Genomic DNA, 25,511 nt, shown 5'->3' with positions numbered 1-25,511 from the left:
CCTGCCACTTAGCAGACCTGGCAACATCAACTCGTTCCACTATTATTCCATTCCTAACAATAAGTGGAAGGAATAGTTTTAAGTCCTAAAGGACTCCTATCTTCACAGCCTCTGCCCCCGCTCACCCTGTGGTTGCTGCGCTCTTCTCTGACACAGCGAGCAACGCAAAACACACTCGCAGAATCCTGCAGCTGAGTTTGGCTTGTCAGAGCAGGACCAGAAAGCACTTTGCTCCGTCAGGAGGACCCCAAGCGTTCAAATGCAAAGCACGGTCTGGCGCGAGGTTTGAGATCGCCAGGTGCTCCCAAGCTCACCTCCCCGTCGTGGTGTCGGCCCTTCCCTCCACAGCGGCTGGTTTCTGCTGCTCGTAGGTCAGCGACACCGTTGAGGTTGTGTCTGCTTTTGCTATTGTCACCTCCTTTGCCTTGGAGGCCTCTTCCCCGCAGTGTGGGCAGTAGCTCATGTCGTTGACCTGGGAGGCACAGTTCTTGTGGAAACGGTGGGAGATGCTGCTCTCCGGCTGACACTCCATGAAAGTGCCCTAAAGAAACCACAGAGAAAAAATTCACACCTTGGTCACTACGCGCCTTACCCGTTCTACATGCTTCATCCGCAGATCTCTCAAATACTTCATTCATCACCACTCTTGTCCCTGGCGCTTCCAATACAGTAAGCAAGCACTGCCACTTCTTTAGAAGAGAACAAAACCAAGGTAATGGGGAAAAAACTCACTTGGTTAGAGACTGCAAAGCAAGTTTTTTTATTGCGCTTGGGAAACAGAACCAAGGAGTCCCAATTTCCAGCTCTTTCCTCTAACTCCTGAAGTTCTTGCTTATGTTTCTAGAAGTGCCAGTGTACTGTAAGGACGCCCCCAATACTGGAAATGGAAACTTCAGACCTGCGTGCTGAGCCAGCGTTAAAACTACCTAACAAAGCTGCGCACAAACCATTCAAGGACCTACATGAATAGAATTAAATCAGCTTTTAACCCCAATGTAACCTAAAGCATGCAACTTCTCTGCTGGGACCAGCCCCGTATGCTGTTTAACCCCAATAATGTGGCTGACTGCTCATTCAACAAACTTGGGCAACTTTTCTTAAAATTATTTTCCCTTTCCAGCAAAGTCCTCTGAACTGAACTGAAGGTACCCCAGAATTCATTGCCCTGCGATATTAGTGCTGCCTGAAGCCCTACTGTGCTCTGTGTTCTTAGTGATGGATAGCACAGACAAACACTCCCAGATTCACCTGTGTGAACTATGACATGTCACTCAGAGATGTAAGAGCATGTAAGGAAAGGTTAGTTAAAACCCACTCTTCTCCTGAATTCACGGTCCTCCCAAGCAATCTAATTAACTCTATTTCAGCTTTGCAAAATGCCTTTAAGGGTTTTGAGGATTTTATCTTTTAAATGGTCTTTGACTCAGCATGAAAACCCAGGATGGCTCCATTTATTGCAATTACAATAATGCTTGAGACCGCTGTAGCATCTTTCATTGTCATCTTGAAGAACACTAGCATCAGAGAATTAAGCCTCCCCATCACCCTGTGAGGCCCTCAGTTGGTGTTTTTCAGCTTTACCAACAGGTAAACTAGGATGCGGACGACTTAAAGGACTGGACCAATGCCATTAAAAGCCTCGGTGACAGAGGTGGAAGAAGCAGCAGGAGATCTCAAACACTGCCTTGATCCAGTGCCATCACTCAGATTCCCCGTCTAAACCGTCATGAGCAGGTGGGGTGACACAGATGTGTGTACACAGATTCATTTACAAACCAAGCTAATACAATTTTTGATGCGATTGATCTGTACAGAGAAAGAAAAAACCCCCTTGTTCCAAAGAAATTCCTAAGGCAAGACTTCCACTGTGTGAAATCCCAGAGAAAACCCTTCAGTAACACCCCTTGGGGTCTCCAGGAAGACAAAGGTGACCATTGCAGCTACCCTTACACACATTGCTGTTGAAAACACCACCTGACGTGCTGTGGAACGAGGTGGAGCTGATGCCAGGAAGTCAGTAAACCCCTTTAGGTACCATCTCCACCTTCAGCTCTTCCAGCTACTGCGACAGGTACCCCCTTCCCTAGATTGAGAGCACGGACTTACTGCAGTGCAAAAGTATCCACAGCCAGGGCAACACTGGTGTTTCACCATCCTCCCTCTATGGTCCTCACACAGCACCAAAAGCTGGACTTTGTTAGACGGGCGCATCAGTTCATACTTAACCACACTGTTTGTGCATCGGCCCAGCTGGAACAGGAGAAATTAAAGGAAATGAAATTACTGGAGACCAAAACACTCTCTGTGCTTGTGCGGAGGAAGACTTTGCACACTGCCTTGATGAGCCCTGGCTTTTTCACAGTAATTCAGATGTGTGCCAGATAGCATTAGCAGTGCAGCAGGAAGCTGTGAAAGCTGCTCTCACAGGAAGAAATGCATCATTTACTAACTAACATGCATGTGGACCCCAAGTCATTTGTTCCTTGCAAAAAAAAAAAAAAAAAACCAACAACTGGAAATACGCAACAGCCAAGCAGCGGCAGAAGAGGCAGTCCCGTGGGCCTGACTCACACAACATACGCTCTCCTTTTGCCAGGAAGAGCGGGTGTTGGTGACCAAGAGAACAAGACCATACGCACTAAATCTTGTTACTGTTCAAAAGTATAAGTCACAAGAAGATAAAGGGAAAAATAATTGCTCTTCGTTGCCAGCAAAGTTATCGTCTGTACTGGTTCCAGCACTGGCCCCTGCCCAGACCACAGGGACGAACAGCCAGGCTTTCACCAGAGCTCAACTAAACTCACATTTTGAGCATGTTTTCCGAAGGATTTCACCAATGTACAACTCTGGGCTTAAAAAGCTGTCTTCTCATGCACCACCTTGTTCTGCTAATGACAGCAGGCTCCGTAATTGGGATTCGCTTCCCAATCAGTGTTACTCGCTCTGCTGCGTCAGAAGGATCAGCGCTTCCTTCTGTTGCCCCCCTTCGTGCATCTACGACATTTTCACATCCCAGTTGCCACCTGCTAGCATGACGCAACGCTCTTTGGGTTCTCTAAGTTCCTCTTGATAATAACCTTGCTTTCCTCAGATGCTTGACAGAGGACATTTATAAACTAGAAATATAAACGTGAAAGGCTGCTACAAGGAAACGTCCCTACCAAAATCTGTGCATGGTTTACTGTGCGCTGCCACCATGAGCAGAGGAGTCAGTCAGGAACACGGTGCCTGCTCATCACCAAGAGACTGTCCCTCTGGTCTAGCTGAGCTTTGATTTACTGCTTTTTCCTCAACAAAACTAGACTTTCTCTGTAATTTTTTTAAACTCCACTTCTCCTGCAGAATCAACACCCCTACAGAAAAAGAGAACGGATTTTAACCTAGGCTCATCATTTACCCCTCGCATCTCTGATTCAGCTTACCCAAATTCCAACTGCAAAGTCTACCTGTGGTTGCGACACCTTGGCTAGACTGATCACCGCTCACACACAGACCCCAGAGGCTGCAGGGCTGGCAGGAGTGGACCCTTGCATTGATTTTTACTTACGAGCTGAAGAAAACTGATTAACACATGAAAAGCTGCACTGTCCGTGTGAGAAAGTCCCTGCATTATTATGTCACACTATATTATTTGTGAGAAACTCTAAAAAGGTACAAAATGATTAACTGCTATTTTCCAACCATTAGAAAGTGCAGCAGGGTGCTCGTAACTATTCATAACATTCTCCAAGGACATGACAGTCTGGAGAACCACAATTCACACATATAATATCCTTATAACATCTGTGAGTCACTTAATCCCATTATGAAAAAGAATCTAACATAAAGCATGGCCCTTGCTATTCCTTTCTCTGATTTATCCAGGGACAGCACTGTCAAACCACCCTATACACGAGAAGGAACTCTTTCATATACCTTTTGTTTATTTAGAAATCCTGGATTCCCCTCTCTCCTGTAAGTCTCCAGGGCATTCTCTTTAATGAATCAATTTTGCCAAGCTTTGAAAATTCCTTTCTCTGTAGGTACACCAGCACGTACTACCAGAAGGAGAGCTGGGCTGCAAACCTGATTATCCCTTTCTCCCTCCATCCAGCCTTCTCCTGGGATCCTACAGGAGAACTAGGGATATTCTCACTCCTTGTCCTCCTACCAGCAAGTATCAGAGCGCTGCAGTGTGACTGTGGCTCAGCTGAAGCTTAAAAGAAACCCAAGTGCCTCCCGGTAAAAGGAGGATCTACCGAGTGTGTTCCTGTCCTGCAGTTTCACTTTCCAGACTCTGGGAGGGAGTCACTTCTGCCACTTCCACACTTCTGGAACCAGTAGAGCCCAACTAGCCCAGCTGTGATGGACTGAAAGGCAATCGTTTTCAGTCAGCCAAACCTGGAGGCTGCACAGGGTTGCCAGGACATAGGAAGCTTTGTAACAGAAACCTCTTGGGGGAGGAGGGGAGAGGAAGGCTGGGGCAGACTAAGCCGGCGGAGGGCATGCCAAATTCCCGAAACTCAAGAGCTGACTACGGAAAGGTTTGCATCAGCTCCTTCGCAGTCAAGGGAAACCAGCTCCAAGCTTCCTCTGATTGGATTTTCTCACTTTGATGCACGCTGAGGTATTTTCACCCACTTGGCCTTAAGTGTGTCTGTTACATCAACTTGATCCAGCCGCGCAGGCCAGGACAAGCAGGAGAGATCCATCCAGCACCTCTCCAGCTGCCACCTCCTCCCTTCCGAGTGGCTTCAACTCAACTGTGTGATACACGCAGAGTGCTGGAGCCCTCAGCTTAGCGAGCAAGATGCTTGCCCCACCATTCCTGCACACCAGTGCGTTCCCAGTCTAGCAGGCTGCAGAGCCCCTGCGTGACCCGACACGTGTTCCCGTCACTTTTTGTTCTTTGTGTCTTTGTCCTCATCAGAAAAGTCTGCGAGAAGCTGAAAGACAGGCTCCTACCTCGTTATCCACACTCTCCGTGGCCATGCACTGGTTGTTGGCTAGCGTGGTGATCTCTCTGCTTTTGGGGGTTTCCATTCGACAGCTACAGAGGGGGACTTCCTGGAGACCATCTACTTCCATTGCTTCAGGACCATTGGAAAGACCTGGAGTACAGAAGACCAGTAAATCAACTCTGAAATTCTCTTCCAGCAGAAAGGATCAGTCCATCAACACCACCCATGTCTTGTGGCATCTTCCCATTCCATGTCCTGAAAGGCTTTTTCAAGGCATTATCTAAACCCTGTAAAAAAAGACCCCTTTCTTACACCAGCTGGAGTTTGCAAAAGCATCCTGTACTTTTCTAAGTCCAGCCACACTACAGATGACTGTGCTGAAATCAAGAATAATAAGGTAAGAACAGTTTACTCTGAGAAAACCTCAATAAGGAAAAGCAACGACGAGGTACAGATTTTGATCAGCCTGTCTCTCCTCCCCACCTGCCCCAAAATGCTGTGCTCTGGCACCAGAAAATTTGTAGGAAACCACCCGGAGTTGGAAATTTGAATAGTTAGTGGAGTGATAAATAGAGAAGATCAAGAAAGCACAAACCTCTATTTGCAGAGGCTTATTACACAGATGGGAAAACAAAATTCCTGGGACTATTTGGTCTCAGCCAACCAAGAATTATTTATTTTGGAAAGAAAACAAACCAGGGAAAAGAAAGCAGCAAGATGCTCAGATGTTCTTGCCTTCTCCTCATCTCTTTCTCTCAGATTGTGAACATTTTCAAACCTATTTAAAGGTGGATAATGGCTTTTGAGGGGGCTCACTGCCAGGTATGGGGGCACAGCGTGAATGTTCTTGTGGCTCCTCTGGATTCAACTCAATCACTAGGTTACCCGTGATTGCAAAACACTGGCCCAACGACAAAGGGGTTGCTTCCAGTCCTACACTGCTATTCTAATCCTACACAGTCATAACATCTCTTGCAACGTTTTCATTACAGAAGCAAACCCTCAAACATTTGCCTTTGGATTGGCTCACCCTGAATCGTCCCAAGCTTTCCTGACCCAAGCCTGCTATGGGATTGAGTCCCAGTGAGAAGGAAGCATGCTGCTGTTTTTGAAGCCTTTGAAAGGAGAGTTATTTTGCTGCAAATTTTCAAAGATTAACTTCGTTCCTGAGGGAGATTCCTCTTTAGCTGCCCTGGCAATGGCAGCACTCCCCCCGCAGCACCCTGCCCACGTCTGCGACCCCATCAGCCGAGCACAAGCCCCTTTCATCTTGTAAGGGGTTTCCTTTAGCCAACAAGTTGCAAGACCAAACCTAGAGAAGGGATGGGATATTTCAAGGCATACAAGCAGAGGGAAAGTCCTTGCCATTTTCATGTAAAATCCTGTCAAGATCTTAAAGGTTTAAGAGGTTTTTCTAGGACCACAAATCGCAAAGCTCATCCCTCGCCTTCTGAGCTTTCACTTTCATCATCTCTGTGACATCCAGAGGCTCTGGTGAAAGCATCCCTTGTCCATCCTGACCCTCCCTTGGCGGTGAACACTCCCACCCGCTCTTTGATGCGCCTCTATCAAAAGAGCCAGACAACCTTTGGAAGTGAAAGAGCGATGGGGGACAGTCGGAGGGATCCTGGTCAGGCAGGAGGCGCTGGATGCGAGGCAAGTTCAGCACTGGGAACAGCGGCCGGGGGTGAGCACCCAGAACCAACGCTAATCCCTCCTCTTCCCGGGGCCGCATGAGAGGCTCCTGGGGGGGCACTGGGGAGATGCTGGCTCAGCACCCTTCAGGGAATGGAGGGGAGCGGGACAGGCGGGCTGGCGCAGCTCCTGGGAGCCCTTGCTGGGTGGCTCCCCGAGCCGCCCCGCTCCAGCCCAGCCCCGGCGGCGGGCGGGTGCTCTGCGGGCGGGCGGGCCCCCGCAGCCGCCAGGGGGCAGCCGGGCCCCCGCACGCCGCCCCGGCTGCGCCCGGCGGAACAAAGGCGCGGCCCCGGCGGGGCTCGGCCCGCGGCCGCCACTCACCTCCGGCCGGCGAGGAGAGGATCCCCTTCACCCGGAGATCCAGGGAATCCAGGGAGACCTCCATGTACTCCATGCTGTTCTCCTGGCCGGGGCCCTCTCTGCCTCCCAAAGATGGTTTATAGGCTTCGGCACCTAGAGGGAAACACAGGCGTATTTACGTGGCTAAAAAACCCCAACAATATCATAACAAAATCAATAAATCGCGTGCAAGCACATGCAGGTGTAAAGGCCATATTTAAGCGAGCAGGCTGTATGCAGGCTCCTCAGAGAGGCCACGAGTACAGACGCACACAGAATTATGAAAACGCAACATCTGGGCATGTATGGCACGATTGATCTCTTATTTCCTTCCCTGTCTGATCAGACAGATTTTCCACTTCCACTTAGGTAGGTAACAACAAAAGAAAAAGAATAAATGAGACAAGTTCTGCCTCTGAAAGGCACATCTGCCTGCTGCCGTACTGCATCGGCAGCAGAAGCTGAAATGGCACAAGGAAGGGCTGAAACCAAGGCTCAGCGCATCCCCCCGTCTCCGACCTGCTGCAAAGGGCTCCAGGTACACTCCGGCCAGGCAAAGCGAACCAGCTAATCGTGTACGTCGTGAAGAGGACGAGACAGGTGACATTCAGGTTAATGGGAGGGGAAAAACACAAAATCAAGTTCTGGCTCTACGTGAACAAAGCTGCTGCTGCTGGGAAGAGATTGCATGGGGACCCCTCGCTGGGAAGAGATTGCGTGGGGACCCCTTGGAGCCTTCGTGGGAATTGTCAATCTCTTCGCACTACCTTGGCTTCGCTTTCTCTCCTGGTTTGCTTCTCCCACTCCAGCTTGGCCAAGAGACTTTTGTTTAGCCTGGAAGACTGGCTGCCACCTTCATGGAAGGGGCAGAAAACCAGTCTGCGTCTGAAATGAAGAATTCGCTACTTGCTCTGAAAGGGATCAATGGCCCCTACTTCGTCTTGAGAAAGGGGATGCCTTGGGAGGAAGAGGAGCAAGCCAGATGACTGACAAACCCCAGGCACAGACCAGAGGCTGAAACATGGTCATTTAGCTCAGAAGTAGCCACAAATCTGCTGATAAAAAAAAAAAAAACGGCCTGTTTGCAAAGAACTGGCAAGCACAGAAGAATAAACCCTTTGATGGCAACGGACGTGTGAAACCTTAATAACGAAGCTGAAGGCACAGCGTCACTTCAGAGACTATCTACTTTTTTTCTACCCATGTTGTTACCTTTCCTGCAGAAGAAGAATCGCATCCAGCCTGCACTCCCAGCTCTCCCCACCCCACAGCTTTCAGATGACAAAGGCCACCAAAACCTTCTTTTGAGTGCTGGGTAATGCAGGTCAAACAAGAATGACCACCTGAATGACGCTTACACCGTGAGATGGGCCAAAGGTAGCTCATTACAAACACTGTGGTGCTTTCAGAGTAAGCAAAGACAACCTGCGCATTCCATCCAGCTGGACAAACATCCATACAAAAGCAACTGAGCATCGCTCTGGGGTGGTTCTTCCTTTCCCTTCTGCATCTAACCACACTCCCCGAGCTCATGGGACATAAGTCCACATGGACATGAGTCCACGAGGTCTTTTTTGAATACTTTAAAATAAAGAGAGTTCATGAACAAAAAAAATATTCCTCCAGCATGCCAAGGATAAAGCCACCTCATATTTATTCTGCACACCAGCAGTTACTGCCAGTGAGATGCAAGTTCACACCCTGGTTCATCATACAGCCCATCCTTGTGAAGGAAGAGTGAGCTCTGCAGACAGCCACTGCCTTATGGGCCTCAAGTCCTTACCCCTCCACCTGGAAGGTTAATTTCTGTGTAGTTAAGGAACAAAACACAATTAGTTACCTAGCACACTGGCTTGTTTCTTTTTATTCCTCCGTCTCCTCTTGCGGGTGGGTTTCAGCCATGGACTGTCCGTCTTTCCTTTCCTCCTCAGCAGCTTCTTCTTGACGCTGGACTCCGAGCTCTGAATAACCAGAGAGGCCACGTGCATGTAAGGCATGTTGGCATCAGTGTCCCAGCAGTCCTTTGCACCCATGTGAAAGAGCCTTCTCGCAGCTTGAGTTATGCAAAAAGGCCTTAAGGACTGGGGGTTTGAAATCAAGTGGTGCTAAGATGTCTTTATAGTGCCGAAAAGGAAACACAAGCACACGTGTGGGTGTATTTCCTGTCATTTCAATAGTGCATGCTTCACTTTCTCTTCCATGTAGGCTCTTACACCACACTCATTGCAGTAGTAGCTGAGCACCTCCGTGCAGCAATGCAAGTATGCAGGCGCACGCACTCTTTTAGCTTCTTCCCAGAAAAAGTTGGGTTTTTTTTAAAAACTAAAATATCCACATAGCTTCACAGTCATGCTAGAAAATGCCAACAAAAGTCTGCCTTGCACCTAAAGAGTGATCTTGCAGGGCTGGGATGGACCCTGGGGAACTGAACTCTCCAGTAACAGACCAGCCACCTCCCTGAGCAAGGGACCGGGCATCACATCAGCACGGACTAATCATGCAGCAAATTTTCAGACACACATATGAATCTAAACAGGGTTTTGATTTAAAAAATACAGTTGTCTGGGGCAGGTTTTCAAAGTCAACATCGAAACAGGGAATCGGGCACCCCAACCCTGTGAGGCAGCCTTCACAGCGCCAGTCATTAAATTCATGTTTGAACTGAAACCACCAGCTCCTGATACTTATACATCTCCCACCGAAGCCTATGAGAAACCTCCTGCTACCGTTAACAGCAGCTGGATCAGGCCCTACCTTCATGGCCTACCTTGAGAGGAAGCTGGTGGTGCACCATGCCCTGTTATCACAGTGAGCGAAGCCGGGCAAAGGTGGTGCTGAGCCCTGGCTCTCCGAGGCAGCTCTACGGCGTGTCTACGCTGCCCCTGATAACAGTCCCTGAGCGTGGGCTTGGTTGTGCCCCGCCACGTGGCTTACACCAATTGCATCACACTGCTTGTGGGGGAGAGGTTTGCATTTGAGCCAGTCCCTGACTGACTCACCAGATATGAGCAGAGCAAAAACCACCATCTAGGATGTGGAGATAGCGCTTAGGAGTTTGGACTTGATGGCAAGCTCAACCCTTGGTTTGAGCTAACGCTACAAACCGGCCTCAGCCACCCAAAGAAAGGGGCAGGCTACACAGCCCCTGCTGCTTGGTCCTCTCTGGCTCCTGTAGTGTCAAAGCACAAGGAACAAGACTCTACAGAGCTTCAGAGATTCACTTGGTATAGTCACTTCTACCTTCAGCTCAAAACATCAAGAAAATGAAGCCAAGAATTTTCTCAAGGTGACTGAAGAGTTGGGGTGCCTTAAATGCTGGCTCCTCAACTTGAGATGCTGTGGAAAGGGAGCAAAATTTTAAAGTGGGGTGGGGGACAGAGACAATCAATGAACAACAATTTAAATTAAAAAAAAAAAAAAAAATCAGACTCTCTTCACCAGCTATCTAAAAATAAAAAGTAAAAATCACCAGCAGCTGGTGAAAGTCTTGCCCTAGCACTATACAGACAACCTCCTAGGGAGAGCGTCTGTCTGTCTGTGTGCTATTTGTCTGTCTCCCTGATAAAGAGCTGCTCATCTGGTACCGTGAGGTGGCATGTCAGATCAATGTGAATTTAGGCTCTGGGCTGGGCCAATGGATTTGTGAACAACTCCACCTGAGCTCGGAAAATCCATGCTGACCTTCAGGTTGTTAAGAAAACATTGCTGGCACCTACCACTTGCCAAGTCTGCATCTGAAGAATTTAAGCACCCTTAAATATTTCTACTAACATTCAAATGATTAAAAGCAGTCAACTCCTTGTTGAAAACAACAAACAAAAGCCCATTAATTAGCATCAGAAAGCAATTAATTGTATCACAGATCAGGGTTAAGCACCTTGTGGAAAACAATACTTTGTGTGTGGGTGGTTTCGGAGAGTGAGTTTTGTCAAAGAGACATGAAACTAAACTGCTTCGCCTGTTCTCTTTCTGGCAGCACTGCAAAGGAGAAATTATTATCAACAGGACAAAGGCTGAAAGACACATTTAGCAGCAGGCTTACCAAGTCAGATTCATCTCCATCTTCCTCCTCCTCCCCAGACTCTCCAGACTCCTGTTCCTCCTCAGACTCGCCATCATCAATCTGCAGCCACCATTTGCCCAAGAATAGAAAGCGTCAGTCAGGCCAGGCATCCCCTCTATCACCCTGCTGTGCCCCCCACCCAGCAGAACATGGCCCCGTCATCCTGCTGCGCCCAGCACCCAGCTCCAGCCTGCACATGCACTCACACAATTTCCTCTCCAGGACAAGAACTCCAAGGCTGTTAAAGCCCGCCATCGTACATCCATAGGGATGGTACAGGGAAAAAAAACTCGACCCCAGAAGAAAGTTTTCTAACCAAATCTTAACTTCTGCGATCATCCAGAAACAGCCTCATGTCTACACTATGCATTAGGATCTGGGAAAAAATGAACTAAACCAATTTTAGTGCTTTACCAGTCTGTTACAAGCAAGATTAGGAAGACGCCTCTTACTGGTTCAGTGAATCCCATAACTAAATGTGGTGCGGGTTCTGCATGTATACTGGACCGCAGTCTTATGTAGCAAGGCTGAAACTTGGGGGTAGGTGGGGAGACTCTCATGGGTGCAATGGGGAGCAAGAAATGGTCATCAAAAAGCCTCGCTTCCACTGCTGTGCTTTCTGCCATCTTGCAGGCTAAGAAAACCTAGAAATTGCCTCAACTTGTGCCACTCCTATCCCACGGGTACAAGCAGTGTCCCATCCCACTCCAAGCTGTGCACAGGACACGTGAATACCTTTCTGGCATTGTCTACATCGGACACGCTGTCTTTAGAGGTCCTGTTATCATCTGCAGGAAACACAACTGCCTGTTCTGCTCCATGATCATCCTCCTCTTCCAACTCATCAGAGTCTTCCTCTTCAGAATCTACATCCATGCTTTCCCCGTTCACGTGAGGGCTGGCATCACCTAGGTCCTTTTCACCCTGAAAGTCGTCCAAGCACAAAAGCCACAAAGACAATATCAATTCACAGGACAGAACAGCTGAATCCATCCCAGACCGCCTCTGTGCTAGGAGCCTTAAAGCTGCCAGGGGAAAGCTGGCTATACGTCCCTCCAGAGCTCCTCAATGCCGTCAGGAAAGCCAGCCTGAGAGCCTGGCATGTGTCACCTAACCCTGTCGACCTGGGGAACGAGGGGCCACGAGGAGTCATTCCAGACTCTCAGTTGTACAGGGCATTAAGGGGAGGAGGGCTGCTGGGCGCAGCCTTCAGACAGACCCCTGCAGTCTCATTCAAATGTGGAAGGGCACCTCCACCGTGGCATACCAAGGGTGCAAGAAGGTTTCTAGGGACTGGAAAGGGAAGTTAAATCAGAGAGAGGGATTTTCACTCCACCCCATGAAAGCCTAGCACTGTTTTCCTTAAATTCAAAGACCAAAACTTCAGGGCATGGGTTGCAGCAAAAGTAGAATTTGAAGAGCAGTGAGTCCCTGTCTAAAGCTTTTTAAGCAACCAGTTGTTTTGCCGTACAGCCTCAAGCAGCAACACTAGACAGTTACCTTGAGGACTCTGAAACAAAAAGGTTACGACATAGGGTATGCTTGAAATCTCTCCAGTTCCACGGGACTCATGGGACAGAAGGGGAACATTCACTGCAAAACGTTTGTTTAAGAGTTGGTATTTGAACAGCCACCCTCAAAGAGCCATTTTCAAAGCAGCCAGGCTGCTACAGGCAGGATGCTGTCACCAGAGAGCAGGCGTAGACTCAGAATGGAAGATGCTGACAGCAGCAGGCCAGCACGTTCCGGCCCCTATTCATGGGGCTGGTGTGCCAGGACAAGGGATGTGTATGGTGGCAACAAACACGTCCAGTGGGCTCAGCACTCCCCTCACCTTGGCACCCGCAGAGGAATGAGTTATGCTCTTAAACATCTCAATCATTGTTCTCTGTTTTAACACTTTGGTCTTTTTCTTGGGAACCAGGCTATAGGTTCCCATTCTCCGTTTCTTCTTCCGAGATACTGCAGCAGCTGGAAAAGAGAAGCAAAAAAAGCCCAAAGCTTGCTCAGGAATGAAAAGAAGAAGGGATGGCAAGTGAAGGCTGTACTGGGGGAAACCACATTTGAGGGCACGATCTGAGAAAAAGGCTTCCCACTCCAGCTACTTTATTTACAAGTCAACCAAAAGATGACACACACATATATGCAAAACACAAAGAGCTTTCTGCCAGTGCTGCAAACCCACCCAAATTCTGAGTATCCTCTCCATGCTCCTTCTGGCCCCTACATCACCATACACAATATCAAATCCTTAAATTAGCCGGCATTTGGCAGTACTGCTGATGCTGTAGGAGGCTGAATAGAATCCAACTTGCTCAAATAGATACTGCAAGGCTAATAATACCAACTTACAACAAAAGTGATCGTACAGTAACTGAAGAACCACAGGGAAAAGGTACCTTAAATAAAGAGCTGTTTGCCATTTAACCTCATTTCACACCTACTATGGAAGTTTGTTTGAGTCCTTTCACTACTTTGATCGGGTCTTAATTTGTTAAGTCTCCCTCCTGGCCTTCTAACCAAATCAGTCATCACACCTCACTGCCTGGTGCTGTCTTTGGTGAATACACATCAGAGGGATGCTTAGTGCAGGCTCTTCTAAAAATAGCGTACAGCCGGGAACAGCCAGCTTCAGCACCAGTATTACTCTTTGCAGCTGTACAGCCTGTTCCTTGAAAGCACTTCTTCATCTCCCACTACAATGAAATTTCACCAAAAATCTATGAAGAGACCTCTTAAAAACATTCTGTTAACCCAATTAATTTTATGTATAAGGCTGTAGGTCATGGTAAGCAGTTGTTGTGGTGATATAGAGAGTCCTTCAGAATTGATAGAAACATCACCGGAAGATGGGATGAAAGTGTCTCCTCTAACAAAAACTTCCAGCAGAAGAGTGATCCTTGGTGTGGTGGTGCCTGACGGAGCACGCCTACCTGCCCACGCCGCCTGCGAGGGACCTGCACCCCGTGAAACAAGGCGGCGCAGGAAGGACTGCACGGGAGGTGCTCCCTGGGGAACAGAAAGCTGGTGGACTTCACTTGGGGGGCTACTTTAACAGGGGACTGCAAGAATGTACCCTCTGCAACACCCAGAGGTGACCAGAGGGAGTCCGGAGGACACAAGCAACACGCTGGCAGTGCAACGGCCACTTGCAGAGAAGTGGCTAGATGAAACGGCATCTGTCAAACAAGGTCTACAGCAGCAGCCCGCCTGATGCCAGCAGGAAAGGAAACCCTGAAGGAGATTCAGTGGGAAAAAGGTACTAACAGAGGTTTCAGTCCTTGTTAACCTGCCTCAACTCCCACTCAACCACATACACACACACCTGAGAGGTGGGTGCTGTTAGGAATTTTAACTCTGTCCTTTTTACCCGTCTGCGACTTCGTGGTGGCCACATAGCTCTGGTTCTGAGGTAGTGACTGGTGAAGGCCCGGGAGAGAGGGCAACGGCAAGGGCTTCCCAAACTCCAGGATGTTTTTGTTGCCTTCCTCCTTGGATTCTTTTTGATCTCTGCTGTCTCTCCCATCTTTGGGGTCTTTACTTGCATGCTGGAAAACAAAATGCAGTTAAATTGAGCCTCTGCATTAAAAAAACAAATTAAAAAAAAATTGAAGAAAATAATAAATTTAATTCCTTTCTCTCAAACATAATCACTTTCATTTGAAGATAGGACCACACATTCAAACCAAAAGCACACAGCCCCTCCTCTAGCACGTAATGTTACTTTGCCTAAAGCCTGCAAGAACACTCCCAGCCCGCTGCTCCTTCACTTCTTGAAGGCTGTTGCCTTTGAAGGTGAAAGGCTACGTCACAGAGGCAGAGTGGCAGATCCAAAGCAACCGCAGATAATGAAAAGGATCAGACACTATTTACACAGGCATTTGGTTGTGTCCATAAGAAGACGAATGAATGCAACAAATGCACCTATTCCCTGAAACGAGCCCCGAGTGCAGCTGTCACATCAAGAACGTGCGAGAACAGTCTTGCAGAGACGTTTTGGAAGAGCAGGCAGCAATGGGAAGGGAACCTTCCTTTCGGACAGCATTTGGCACAATCAAGTCTTAGCGAAGGCTCCCACCTCTAGCCTAGCACACAAGAAAACACGGGCAAAGAAGGTATTTGCTTGACATTGCAGGTTCATCTACAGTGCTGCCACTGCCGCAGGAAAGACCTGCCCAAGCTTACTTTAAACCAGCTAGCGCAGGTACTCCTGACCTAGCTGCTGCAACACCAAACACGGGGCAGGCTACAAGCTCCAACTGAAAACCAGGAGAATTTGGTAGTTGCTCCTGCACTCCCTGTCGCTGGAGTCAGGCTCCCAGGCCCCACGGCAGCTTGCACCCGCTCTGATTTGAGCTTGTACTCAATGCAAAGTCTCATCCAGTACCTTCGGGCATGAAAGCAGGGTTCCTACAGCTCCACATACCCCGTAGCGCTGCACCTTTTGTGGCAACCACTGTATTAACAGAGAGCGGGGGAAATGTTGCCACTCCGATTTGACATTGTACACTGGGTTTGCCCTCTTATGTATTTGACAGATGACCTAGCTGCATCCACACCTCTCCATACATCTGTCCGCTCGACTGTCAAGTAGGAGGCAGGTTTGGCAGAGATGCTCCAGAAAACCAAGAGCACAGTTAGCAGATTACAAGTTCTGCAGTGGCAATGTTTTTAGTGCTGCTCCACTTGCAGGAAAATACTTCTTACGGGACTTCTGAAGCAACAGCTGAAATGCCAAAAAAGAAAAGAGGAATCCAGGCAAAAGAAAGAAAGGGAAAAAAAGCAGCAAGCAATAAAAACACTCTTTAAAGTCCAGGTTCAGATAGGCACTCTTAGACACTGCTTTCAAGTAATGTGACCTTGTGAACAAACGGGGAAGCGACTGATTCTCCTAATTACAGCTCTGCCATGCGCACACTGCTCGCAGAAAGCGAGGACTTGGTTGCAGACAGAAAAGCTATAATGATAATCAAAAATGACCTGCATAAAGAGGCCATCAAATTGCCAATGATTCCTGCATCAAGCCCGTAACTTATGGCTGGATTGCCACATCTTTTCTTAAAAGGCATCTAGTCTTGGATTAATAATTTCAAAGACGACAAATCTACCATATCCTTTGATACGTTGTTCCAATGCTTAATTGCTCCCACTGCCAAATAATTAAATGCATTATGCTTTTCCAACTAAATTAAAAAGCCCTGTATCATCAGAAATTCTCACTCCAAGTAGATACTTATGGCCTATGATCAACTTTTTTTTTTTTTAAAAAACTTTCTCTTCAGTAAGTTTAATATAACGAGCAAATTAAGTATCCATAGGATGATTTACTGGACATTGGATCACTCCCGAGACTGCTCCCAGTTGTTCTACCCCTTAAAAAATGTACGTCAGGAGTGCTGGGCACAGTATGCCAATAACAGTCTCAACAATACTATTTATGCCTCTTTGAAGTCCCTAGTTTATAGATTAAAAGGTTAATAGTAACTCTTGGCTACAGGATTATTCTGAGAATTCCCAAGTCCCCTGGAACATCCACTGCTTTCCGTTTTTAACTTAAAATTAGAAAAATGAGCTTGGGAGAGGCAGATCTGATGCAGAGCTGCCTGCAACAAGTGTACATAAGGGCTGCATTTTTTGTCCTTTAAGGGCAGGTTCTTGCAACTGGTCTCTGATAAAACATGCTGTTACTCCCAATCGTCAAGAATCCACATTCAGACCATGCCAGACTGTTTGGAAGAACATAATCTAATTTTAAATGAAAAAGTAGTATGTTATTAGCTTGGGGTTTTTCTCTCCCCCTGTAATTACAATATGGAAATAAATTAAAGATCTTCAATAGGGCTGCCTGACAAGTGTTAAATGTGATTTTTTCATGGCAATTCCGGTAAAACAGTTTTTAAAATCAAATTAAGCCCTGTGAGATCTGGATTATTACTTGGAGGCATATGCAGCAATGCTAAAGAATAAGAATTCCCGCAGAGAGGTGACCAGATCTCTCAGGAAGCCTGATGGCACGGAAAGCTGAGCAGGCCAGCAGTAAAACAAACACACACACACACACACATATATATATATAAGAAATCACACACATATATAAATAATCCTAAATCCAAGGATTGTAATAAAAAGGATCAGTAAAGATTTGAAAGCACTCATATACTCAGTCCACACACAGTTTTCTCACCATCTTTCTCCATTCTTAGCTAGATAAAACAGCTACATCTTTGCTGTTCTTATTAAATTTTATCCTTCCAGCAAGTAGAGTGTTTAGTGGATGAAACTTCATTCTTTTCCCATTTCTAATGCCTCTGAATTCTGCCAGTTCCTTAGCTCGAGCCTGTAGGTACAGCCCATCCTGGCCTCCCACACTGAGCTTTTACGCTCTGCTCTACCTGCTCCAAATTTAAACACTCCCAGAAAAGAGGCTTTGCTAATCTAGCACGCTGGTCTGCTGGGAAATTTCTTCTTCCTTAAAATCCCACCACGCTGCCTACAAGCTGGTTCAAGCATAGCTGGGCCCCTCCTCGCAAAGATATTCTGCATCCTTCGCTGCCCGGGTTACAACCAGCACCTGACGCCTCTGCGCAGAGAGAGCGGGCAGGTTCAAAGAGAAGAAGCAAAGGCAAAAGACGGACTGTGCATTTGGGAGTGGGGCGAGTGGGCGCTAAGACTATTCGGGGCAAAACAGACTCCTACCAAAGCAAAACGGAAACAAAAAATTACAGTGATCCATTTAAATACAAAGCTCACAGATCCGCCTGCAATGCCCCAGTACCACCAGAGCGCTTCTCAAAACGCTGCACATCCGTTTAGCTCCAGCGAGTTTCCTGCTAGGGAAAAGGCTGTCCCAAGGGAAACCTCAGAGGAAGGTTTCTCCTGCAGAACAGGCAGGGCAGCCACCTCCAGCCCTGCCACCCCATGCCGCAGCCCGGCGTTGGCAGGACCCAGCTCTAAGCCATCTCCGTGGGCTAGGCGGCCCCTGGCACAGCTGATCGCAACTAAGGCTCCTGTCACGTGCCACCTTCTTCCACTTTCATGATGGATGGGATCCTCCTGCCCTCCCCGTTCCTAGCACAAGGCACAGCACCAAGCAGGTATCTCTAACACTGCTTGCAGCCCAGTATCCACCCAGGCAAACTCCTGCTTCTTGGCTTACGGCCCCTCTTCCCCTCCCCTGGTAGAGGACACTCGTGCAGGCAAAGCACAAAGGGGGTTGCAAATAGCAGGTGCTTCAAAGACCCCAACGGAGCTGCTCGCTAGTCAACATCTACTCATCCACTTTGCTGTGACAAATCCTAACGCCTTCCTGCTTCGCTCCCTGAAGATCCAGAGTCCTCTGCTAAAGGTGGAAAATGCCAGGCTGGCAATGCTGGAGCAGAAGCGACCACGGTGGGAAAGCGAGGCACGGCTTCAGTGATCGGTTGGGCACGGACTGATCCGCTGAGAATACTAACGAGAGCGCACACACACTTTGAGTTGCCTGCATTTTCAACTAAGGAAGGAGACTCCTCTGCTCAGAAACTGGATGAAGATCATCCTCCTTCACTTAAACCAACAAAGGTTCAGGAGAGCAGAGGTGCTTTCATCTAACACCTACACGGGCTCTACTGCAAACAGCAAAATTAGAGGCGAGAAGCCCTATTCCTGACCCTAAACAAACTCCATTGCTGTATGTTATCCCTGTCCAAAACAGCCATGGTCTTTTTCTTTTTTCCCCACTGATATTTAACAGTCAAGCACAGTTTTCATCTACAGTTCTAGAGAATTAAAAGTATGGTGAGAATTCCGTGCAAAGGCAACTCCAGGACACAGTTTGAGGTGCCGGTGTTCGCATGTTGTCCTAACCACCACATGGGTGGACCACTGGAGGCCAAGAAAGGACCAAAAACGATAAAGAAACTGCGTCACTAACGTCTTCATTTCTCGCAGCTTCTCGTGTGGTATCAGCTCATCCTACGCAAAAGGCTGCAAAGTCACTATTTCATTTTGGGCACTGCAAGGAAAAGTCAAGAAGCTGAAGACAACTATTCCAAGGCTCAGGCCAACATTTCCAGAGATGCTTGTGTCTGGTAACAGCAAAAATGGGACCACAACTATGTCCAACACCATTGTGAGAAAAACAGTCAAGAAAACTGCTTAGATTGGGACAAGAACACAGTATTTAATGTATTTATAAAAATTAAACTCAAGTGCTTTTCTACGTTTTAATGGGATCGATCACGTTTCTATTATTGGCACAGAAGTCCCCTAAAGCAGCGGGGAGAAGTTACTAAAAATGGCAAAAGACAGAATATCCTCCTTTTCATTCCAAAAGCAAATACACAGAACAAACAAACCTTACTAATTAAACCCCGCATTGGTTCGATGGACCGTACACGGCATTCTTCCCACAGCCCAGCATTTAAGAGGTCTTTCCATTACCAAAGCAAGCGAGCTAGCAACGACCGAAGAGAAACCAGACCAGAACTCCATCCGTGTGTTGGTGCAAGGACACTGGCAAAGGTCCCGCAGGTCCTGCTTCGGAGCAGGGCAGCTTTGAGGAGTGCTGCAGAAGACCTGCCGTTTGCTCTTAACACCTGAAACCATCTCCAGCTTAGACATACGAGCTGTGTTATTTTTCTTTTTTTAAAGACTTTCATCTCCGGCACAGTATGAGCTTAAAACCAAAGCCAAGTAGCCAGGAGGACTAAACTAACTGCCGCTGCCATCGGGCAACACGGCAGCTGTCATAGAGCAACGCTGTTCTCTCCATCCATCAGTCAGATGTGGAAGGGTAACAAGATTTGCACCAAGGCGCTGCCTTTGAACAGCCCAAAGCAGCAGCTCCCAGGGGTATCTGCCTCTAACAACTGGTGAATGGTATTTAAGCAAGAAATACCAGTCTGCTATAAAAAATTTATCACAAGCAGATGACAGTGCCTGTAGGAGCTGTAGCGGTGCTACTCTCCCTTTCCTCTGCTGCTGCAGAATTATCGTTTTCACTACTGAGTTTCACCGCAGCTGCTGGGGGATCCTGACCCCTGCCTAAGCCTTACCTTGGAGCAACAAAAAGAAACCTGAAGGGCTTTGGTCTTAATCTAGATCAGACAAGCTGCAAGGCTGATCCACCTATTAACACCCTTTTATCTGCAGATTAACGCGTGCCCCTTTAGAAGAGCGATTCCGGTGTGACTTGATTACAATTGCACTGATTTGTGTGCGGTCATATATCTGCATAAAATCATACGGGTTTAGGCTGCCAGGCAGACTGTGCCAAGCCAAGCTACAAACCTGTGTTTAATGGGTTTCAGAATGACCCTCGTTCAGAGGTGCGGATGCTGCCAGGTCAGGGCACACCCCACTCCTGAGCCCTGCTCCCTCCTAGGTCGAGCAGCTCCAGGGGAAGGGAGTGTCACGCCATCAGTCAAAATGAAAACAGGGTAGCCCAAACCAGTGTTGATAGCAAGCCTCCTGGCAGAAATAGGTCTGCTGGGGACTGGGGACCTGGGACTGGGACGGTTATTTCTGCGGGCTGTGGTCGGCAGCTGGGGCAGCCACCTTCAGCCGGCATGGCCGTGTCAGCACTGCGAGCTCAACCAGTTAAATACGAAATTAAAAGTACTGCACAATATACATTCACTTTCTACCTCCCTCTGCAGTAAACCCTCTATATAAGAGGCCCAATGGTAGTTTATGGCCTCGTCCCTCCTGAAGGAGATTTCCCACAGGGGATATTTAACTGAGGCCAAGCTCGCACACATGGACTTCACGCGTTCAGTCTACCCGTGCACACGCAGGTACCCCTCTGGAGAGGGTCCTCGAGGGGTGCACCTTCTAGGTTCAGACAAGCTGACAGCAGCACTTGCAATCAGATGGAGAGCTCTATTTCACTATGCCCTGTACTCTTTATTTATTTCTCCCCCCCCAAGGAGACAGTATCTCCATCACCATCCCCATTAGGACCTGCCCTTTGTCTTGGTTTTTCTGCATATGAGAGGGTCTGAGCCTGCTGAGCACTCCCAGACACTTGCAAACCACCAACTGCCACCTGCCTGGCCCCGAGAGATGATCAGGAGACCTTCTTAGGCCAGAAGCTCCTGCAGAGCAACCCAGAGACCACGTCAGCGCACCGCCGCAGTACTGCTGGGCACTGACACGGAAAACAACACTTGACAGCAACAGCAACACCTGTGTGCACCAGAAAGCAAGCAGCTTACCGGTCCCGGGATCAGACATTTAGTGGCAATGCTGCTTAAAGGTATAGTTTGATGAATATTGGTAGAAACACCAACATAAGCAAAGCGTCTTCCGCTCCAAGCTCCTCCTTTCTGCCCAGGCTTTGTCTCCCCCAGTTAAAACGGGTACCCTACGTTTTGGGCTCACACTGTGAAGCAGACTGAGATACTAATTTCACAGACTTCTGCACTATTTCTTCTGACAGTTCAGTTCCCCTGACCCAGTCCTCTGTAAAAAAAATACCCCCAGAGACACACACCTCAAACTACAGCCTCGTGGTCACCAAGTAATGAACAGAACCATAACCTGGGATTCCCAATTCAGCCATCTCCCCTCCTATCTCAAGAGACAGCTATGGGATGCTTTCACTACCTATCATCCTTTATCCCTTCCAGACATGTCTTAGTGACATTAAGCTCAGAAGTGGAGTTTCTGAGCAGGAGGGACCTTCTCTAAGCTCAGGACACACACACGCACTTGGCCTTTCAGTCGATTGCCCGGTCCTGGAAACTTTTGGGTTCTTAACAGGATTGTAAATAGATTAAGAAGGAAAGAAATAAATTCTTCTAAAGGTGCAGCGTTTGTGTTACTGCACTAATCAGAAGGGGAGCAGAAATGATGCTGTCAACAACTCTTCTGAGGTCTCTGTTCAAAAACCACCTTAACATGAGACAACATCAATTAAAATTGTCACCTGTTTCAGATTCAGCTTCGATCCCAATTCAGGAAGCAACTCCTAAACAGAGAAAAAGCTGGTTACATTTGTGAGAAAATGATTTTCTTCCTTTCAAAGACCAATCCACATGTGCAGGAAAAGGCTACCAAGGTCCCCTGACAACTACTGGATTACAGAAAATAATTTTTTTGGCCCCAGTGGGTTTCTGCAGGAGCCGGGGTGAACAAACGTTTACACTTTGCAGGCAACAAAATACCTTCTTCCCCTCCTTCTCCCAGGCAGCACACGTCTGCAAGAACAGTCTACCATGAAAACAACAATGTTCTATAAAATATTAGCAAAGAAAACTACTGTGTCCTGTCACATCAACTTCTGTGTGATTTCCACCATTTATTTCCTGGAATACAGCACCTGCTATCATGGTGTTTTTGAAGGGGAAAAGGTGTGAACGCAGAGGCTGCTGCATGAAAAGTTACTGCAATGCTGCGCCGATGAGCCTCTCATAAGGAGCTCAACAAAGAAATAATCAGGACAGAAAAATGACAACTAGCAAGGACGCTGCTACTCAAAAGAAAATAGCATGTAAATTTGAAAGACAATGGGGAAAAATTAGGTAGTAATTATCAGGAAGGCTGAACAAAACAGATGTTTTATTGTCTTGTAGAAATGAGATCAAATCTTGGGTTCACTTTCAGATGCAGAGGCTTGAGCGGAGAACATGGGAACGGCCTCTTCTTACCACCCTTCTTGTGAATTTTGTTTCTCTCCCTATTTTAAGCCCAAGGGAAACGATTAGAGGTGCTGAGGACAGGCTATGCACCTTCTAGAGTGGCCCAACAACTGCAGGCTTTGGTTTTTGAAGCCGCTGCTACTGTGTGAGCAAATAACGATCAACAGCACCATCACAGCAACTCGTGTAACGGAGCGCTGCAAGCATTCGCAAACGTTGCACACAGCTTTCTAGAGACAAACCTTGAAGCCCAAGGGGTTGCATAAAAATATTCTTTTCATGTATCATAAAATATGAATGAGGAAAACACTCCCTCCTAACCTAGCAGTTGTCTTTTAGAAGGAATTGCCTCTTTCAATTGCTCAGCCCCAAGGGATCTCTCCCTGTCAAATTCCACAAGGGTCTGGGGGTTTGCCCAGCCTAATTTAAGTGCACAACAGGCTGCTGGAGGAAAGCTGCGAGGCAGTTTCGGTTGCAAAGCCTTGCCTGGGTAGGAGACAGCCTTATGCGGGATTTTTTCATCAGGCTGCATGTATTGGAGCTGGGCTTCCCCCGCTTGCTAGCCAGAAAACACAGCAGGGGTGCGAGAGCGAGAGAATTCAAATGCAATCAGGGGAAGAGAGAGGGGAAATTAGCGGTTTGGGAGAATGGTTGGGAAATCATGGCAGGCGTGGTTTCTGCCCTGCTATTGAGGCTGGGTGCCCACGAGGTTTGTAATCTTGATGTGCTCTTTGGACTCCCACCTGCTTCCGGAGGCACAGGTGGTGCCGCAGCCAAGGGCACCTTTCCCCATCTGTGGCTGGCTAGGTGCCACCCATCTTTTTTTTTTGTTGTTTCACTCTTCCCCTGCTCCAGACCACAGCGATTCACAGCTTTGAGACCTTCACATCATGTTATTGCTGTGCCGCAACATGTGGGTGACATCTGAGGATCACTTTGCATTTGCTGGTCCGTAATACGCTGGTAGCTAACAGCAATCCATTGCACCAACCTTTACAAAGGTGCAACAGCTTCCCATTTATTTCTGGGTGTGACTCACATAGCCAAGCAGGGCTGGCAATCCTCTCCTTGACCTAGGTGCAGGACAGCTAAATGCCAGTCTCTCTCCATCTTTAGACATAGCACAATGAGAGGATCTAGCTCATAGTAGCTACGTATAAAGCGTCACAGAGCTGGAGACCAAGTGCTCGTAGTGGACATCTGCCTGTTCCAGTATCTATTCCCTACCTTTGGCAAAAGAACCAAAAAAAGAACCAGAAGAACCAAATTTGGCCAATGATAAAGAAAGGCCCATTTCTGTTCACCCCACTATAACATGAACACACCAGATGATTTCACATCGCCTTTTGCCTCCTAAAAAAAAAGGACAGAGCTCTGTTTTATTAAGTGATGGCAAATCCACCCCTAAGGATTCTGGAGGGAAGATTTCTGAACAAGTTGCATTACTGCAGGCAGTATACAGAGAGAGAGAAAACATCATCTGGTTTCCTACTTTAATGATACAGCAATGCCATCAAGTTGCCTAACATATCAGCTTCTTGACAGCTTCCAAGCTTAGGAGAAGCCTCAAGTTAACACGCTATGCTTAATTTCCTTTGGGTCGAACTTATAAGAAATCTAATTTGTTTCACAAGCAGCTCTGGATTTCAGCAGACGGCTGATGAGCAATACAGCCAAGAGAGAAAGGCCGTTTAGTGTCTCGCATAGATCTGCTGGAGAAGGTAATCAATCAATTATACATTTAGAAACAATTGGGGAAGAGAGCTGATGGTGGCCACATGACTATTTTAACACCTCTGTCTCTCCATAGGAAGAAAATACAAATATATCTATTTTAAAAAAACCAATCCACTCAGTGGGACACCTCTGAATTACGCGTGTTCCCATGCAGCAAGGTATACCCCTCACGCACTCAAAGAAAGCCAAGAGCAATCGCAGCAGCAGCAGCACTGACTGCTGGACATATACATTACCAGGCTAGGGGTGGGTTTAGGCATTGTCTTCCGTGCTCTGTGGACCTTGACTTCAGCGTTAGCAGCGGTGGTTTTTTTAGCATCCACGTCCTTACTGCCCTCCCCGAGCTTGGCTGGCATCGTGGCTTGCATCTGAGAAAAGGAGCCCATAGTTCTCCCTTTGCTTGCTCCTCCTGGAAGGGTTTTTGCAGCATGGCCGGTGAGAGAAGCAAAGGTGCTGGTAGTCCTTAGAGGTTGCTCCTGTGCCATCTGCTTGGTTAGAATATATCCATTACTCCCCGTTACAGAAGTCTGTGTGAAGTCATTAGCTTTCATATGGTTTTGCTTCCCAGTCTCGCCATCTCGTTCAGAAATGCCATTTTCTGCTATCCTATTTAATTTAGTACTAGAGTCCTGCTGGCTCACTTTCGTATTGTCCTGAGTGTTTTTAGCTGGGTTTGGGTGGCTACCAGCTTCGCTGTGCTCACAGGAACCGTTGGTTTCACCATCTACTGCCATTTTTGGTTCCCCCGCTTGCTTTTCCGTAGCACTTTCATCTGCAGCCATGGCATTAAACCCTGGAGAAAGAGGGAGGACAAGGAGGAAGAGAGCAGAAAGAAAAGGGTCACAAGCGATATCAAAACTCCAAAGAGAAGGTACAGCTACTTACAGTGGCTAATGAAGAGCAAACCTCTCCCCCAAGAAAACTGCTTGCTATATACATATATACACACACATCCACTTGGGTTGCTCACGCGCCCACCTGCCCGGCTTGCCTGGATCCTCAGATGGTGAAAATTGGGGTGGCTCAGTTGAAAACAGTGTATTCGTTCTCACTTGCCTCAGCTGCAGATGTGGCCGTTTATTCCCAACTATGGATTTTTGAAGGTAAATATTATCT

At 47.7% G+C, this 25,511-nt stretch overlaps 1 protein-coding gene across 2 annotated transcripts in view; it reads right to left on the bottom strand.

Moving 5' to 3' along the window:
- The window catches only part of EHMT1 (euchromatic histone lysine methyltransferase 1), a 50,743-nt gene extending 25,566 nt beyond the window's left edge, over window positions 1-25,177 (bottom strand). The window contains exons 1-10 of one of the 2 annotated variants that reach the window (XM_059828989.1): window positions 24,632-25,177; window positions 14,408-14,585; window positions 12,872-13,038; window positions 11,773-11,961; window positions 11,017-11,097; window positions 8,815-8,935; window positions 6,957-7,088; window positions 4,945-5,090; window positions 2,107-2,250; window positions 315-541 (exon numbers count right to left, since the gene is read on the bottom strand). In XM_059828989.1, coding sequence (XP_059684972.1) covers window positions 315-541; window positions 2,107-2,250; window positions 4,945-5,090; window positions 6,957-7,088; window positions 8,815-8,935; window positions 11,017-11,097; window positions 11,773-11,961; window positions 12,872-13,038; window positions 14,408-14,585; window positions 24,632-25,177 — 1,931 coding nt within the window. The remainder of the gene's footprint in view (window positions 1-314; window positions 542-2,106; window positions 2,251-4,944; window positions 5,091-6,956; window positions 7,089-8,814; window positions 8,936-11,016; window positions 11,098-11,772; window positions 11,962-12,871; window positions 13,039-14,407; window positions 14,586-24,631) is intronic. The other variant, XM_059828991.1, reaches the window with a different exon arrangement.
- Window positions 25,178-25,511: the final 334 nt, after the last annotated feature.

The sequence above is a fragment of the Gavia stellata genome, chromosome 24 (genome assembly GCF_030936135.1).
Source record: "Gavia stellata isolate bGavSte3 chromosome 24, bGavSte3.hap2, whole genome shotgun sequence".
In the NCBI taxonomy this organism is placed as follows: domain Eukaryota; kingdom Metazoa; phylum Chordata; class Aves; order Gaviiformes; family Gaviidae; genus Gavia; species Gavia stellata.
The sequence above is the reverse complement of the archived record's forward strand: the minus strand, read 5'-3'. Positions and strand labels throughout refer to the sequence as shown.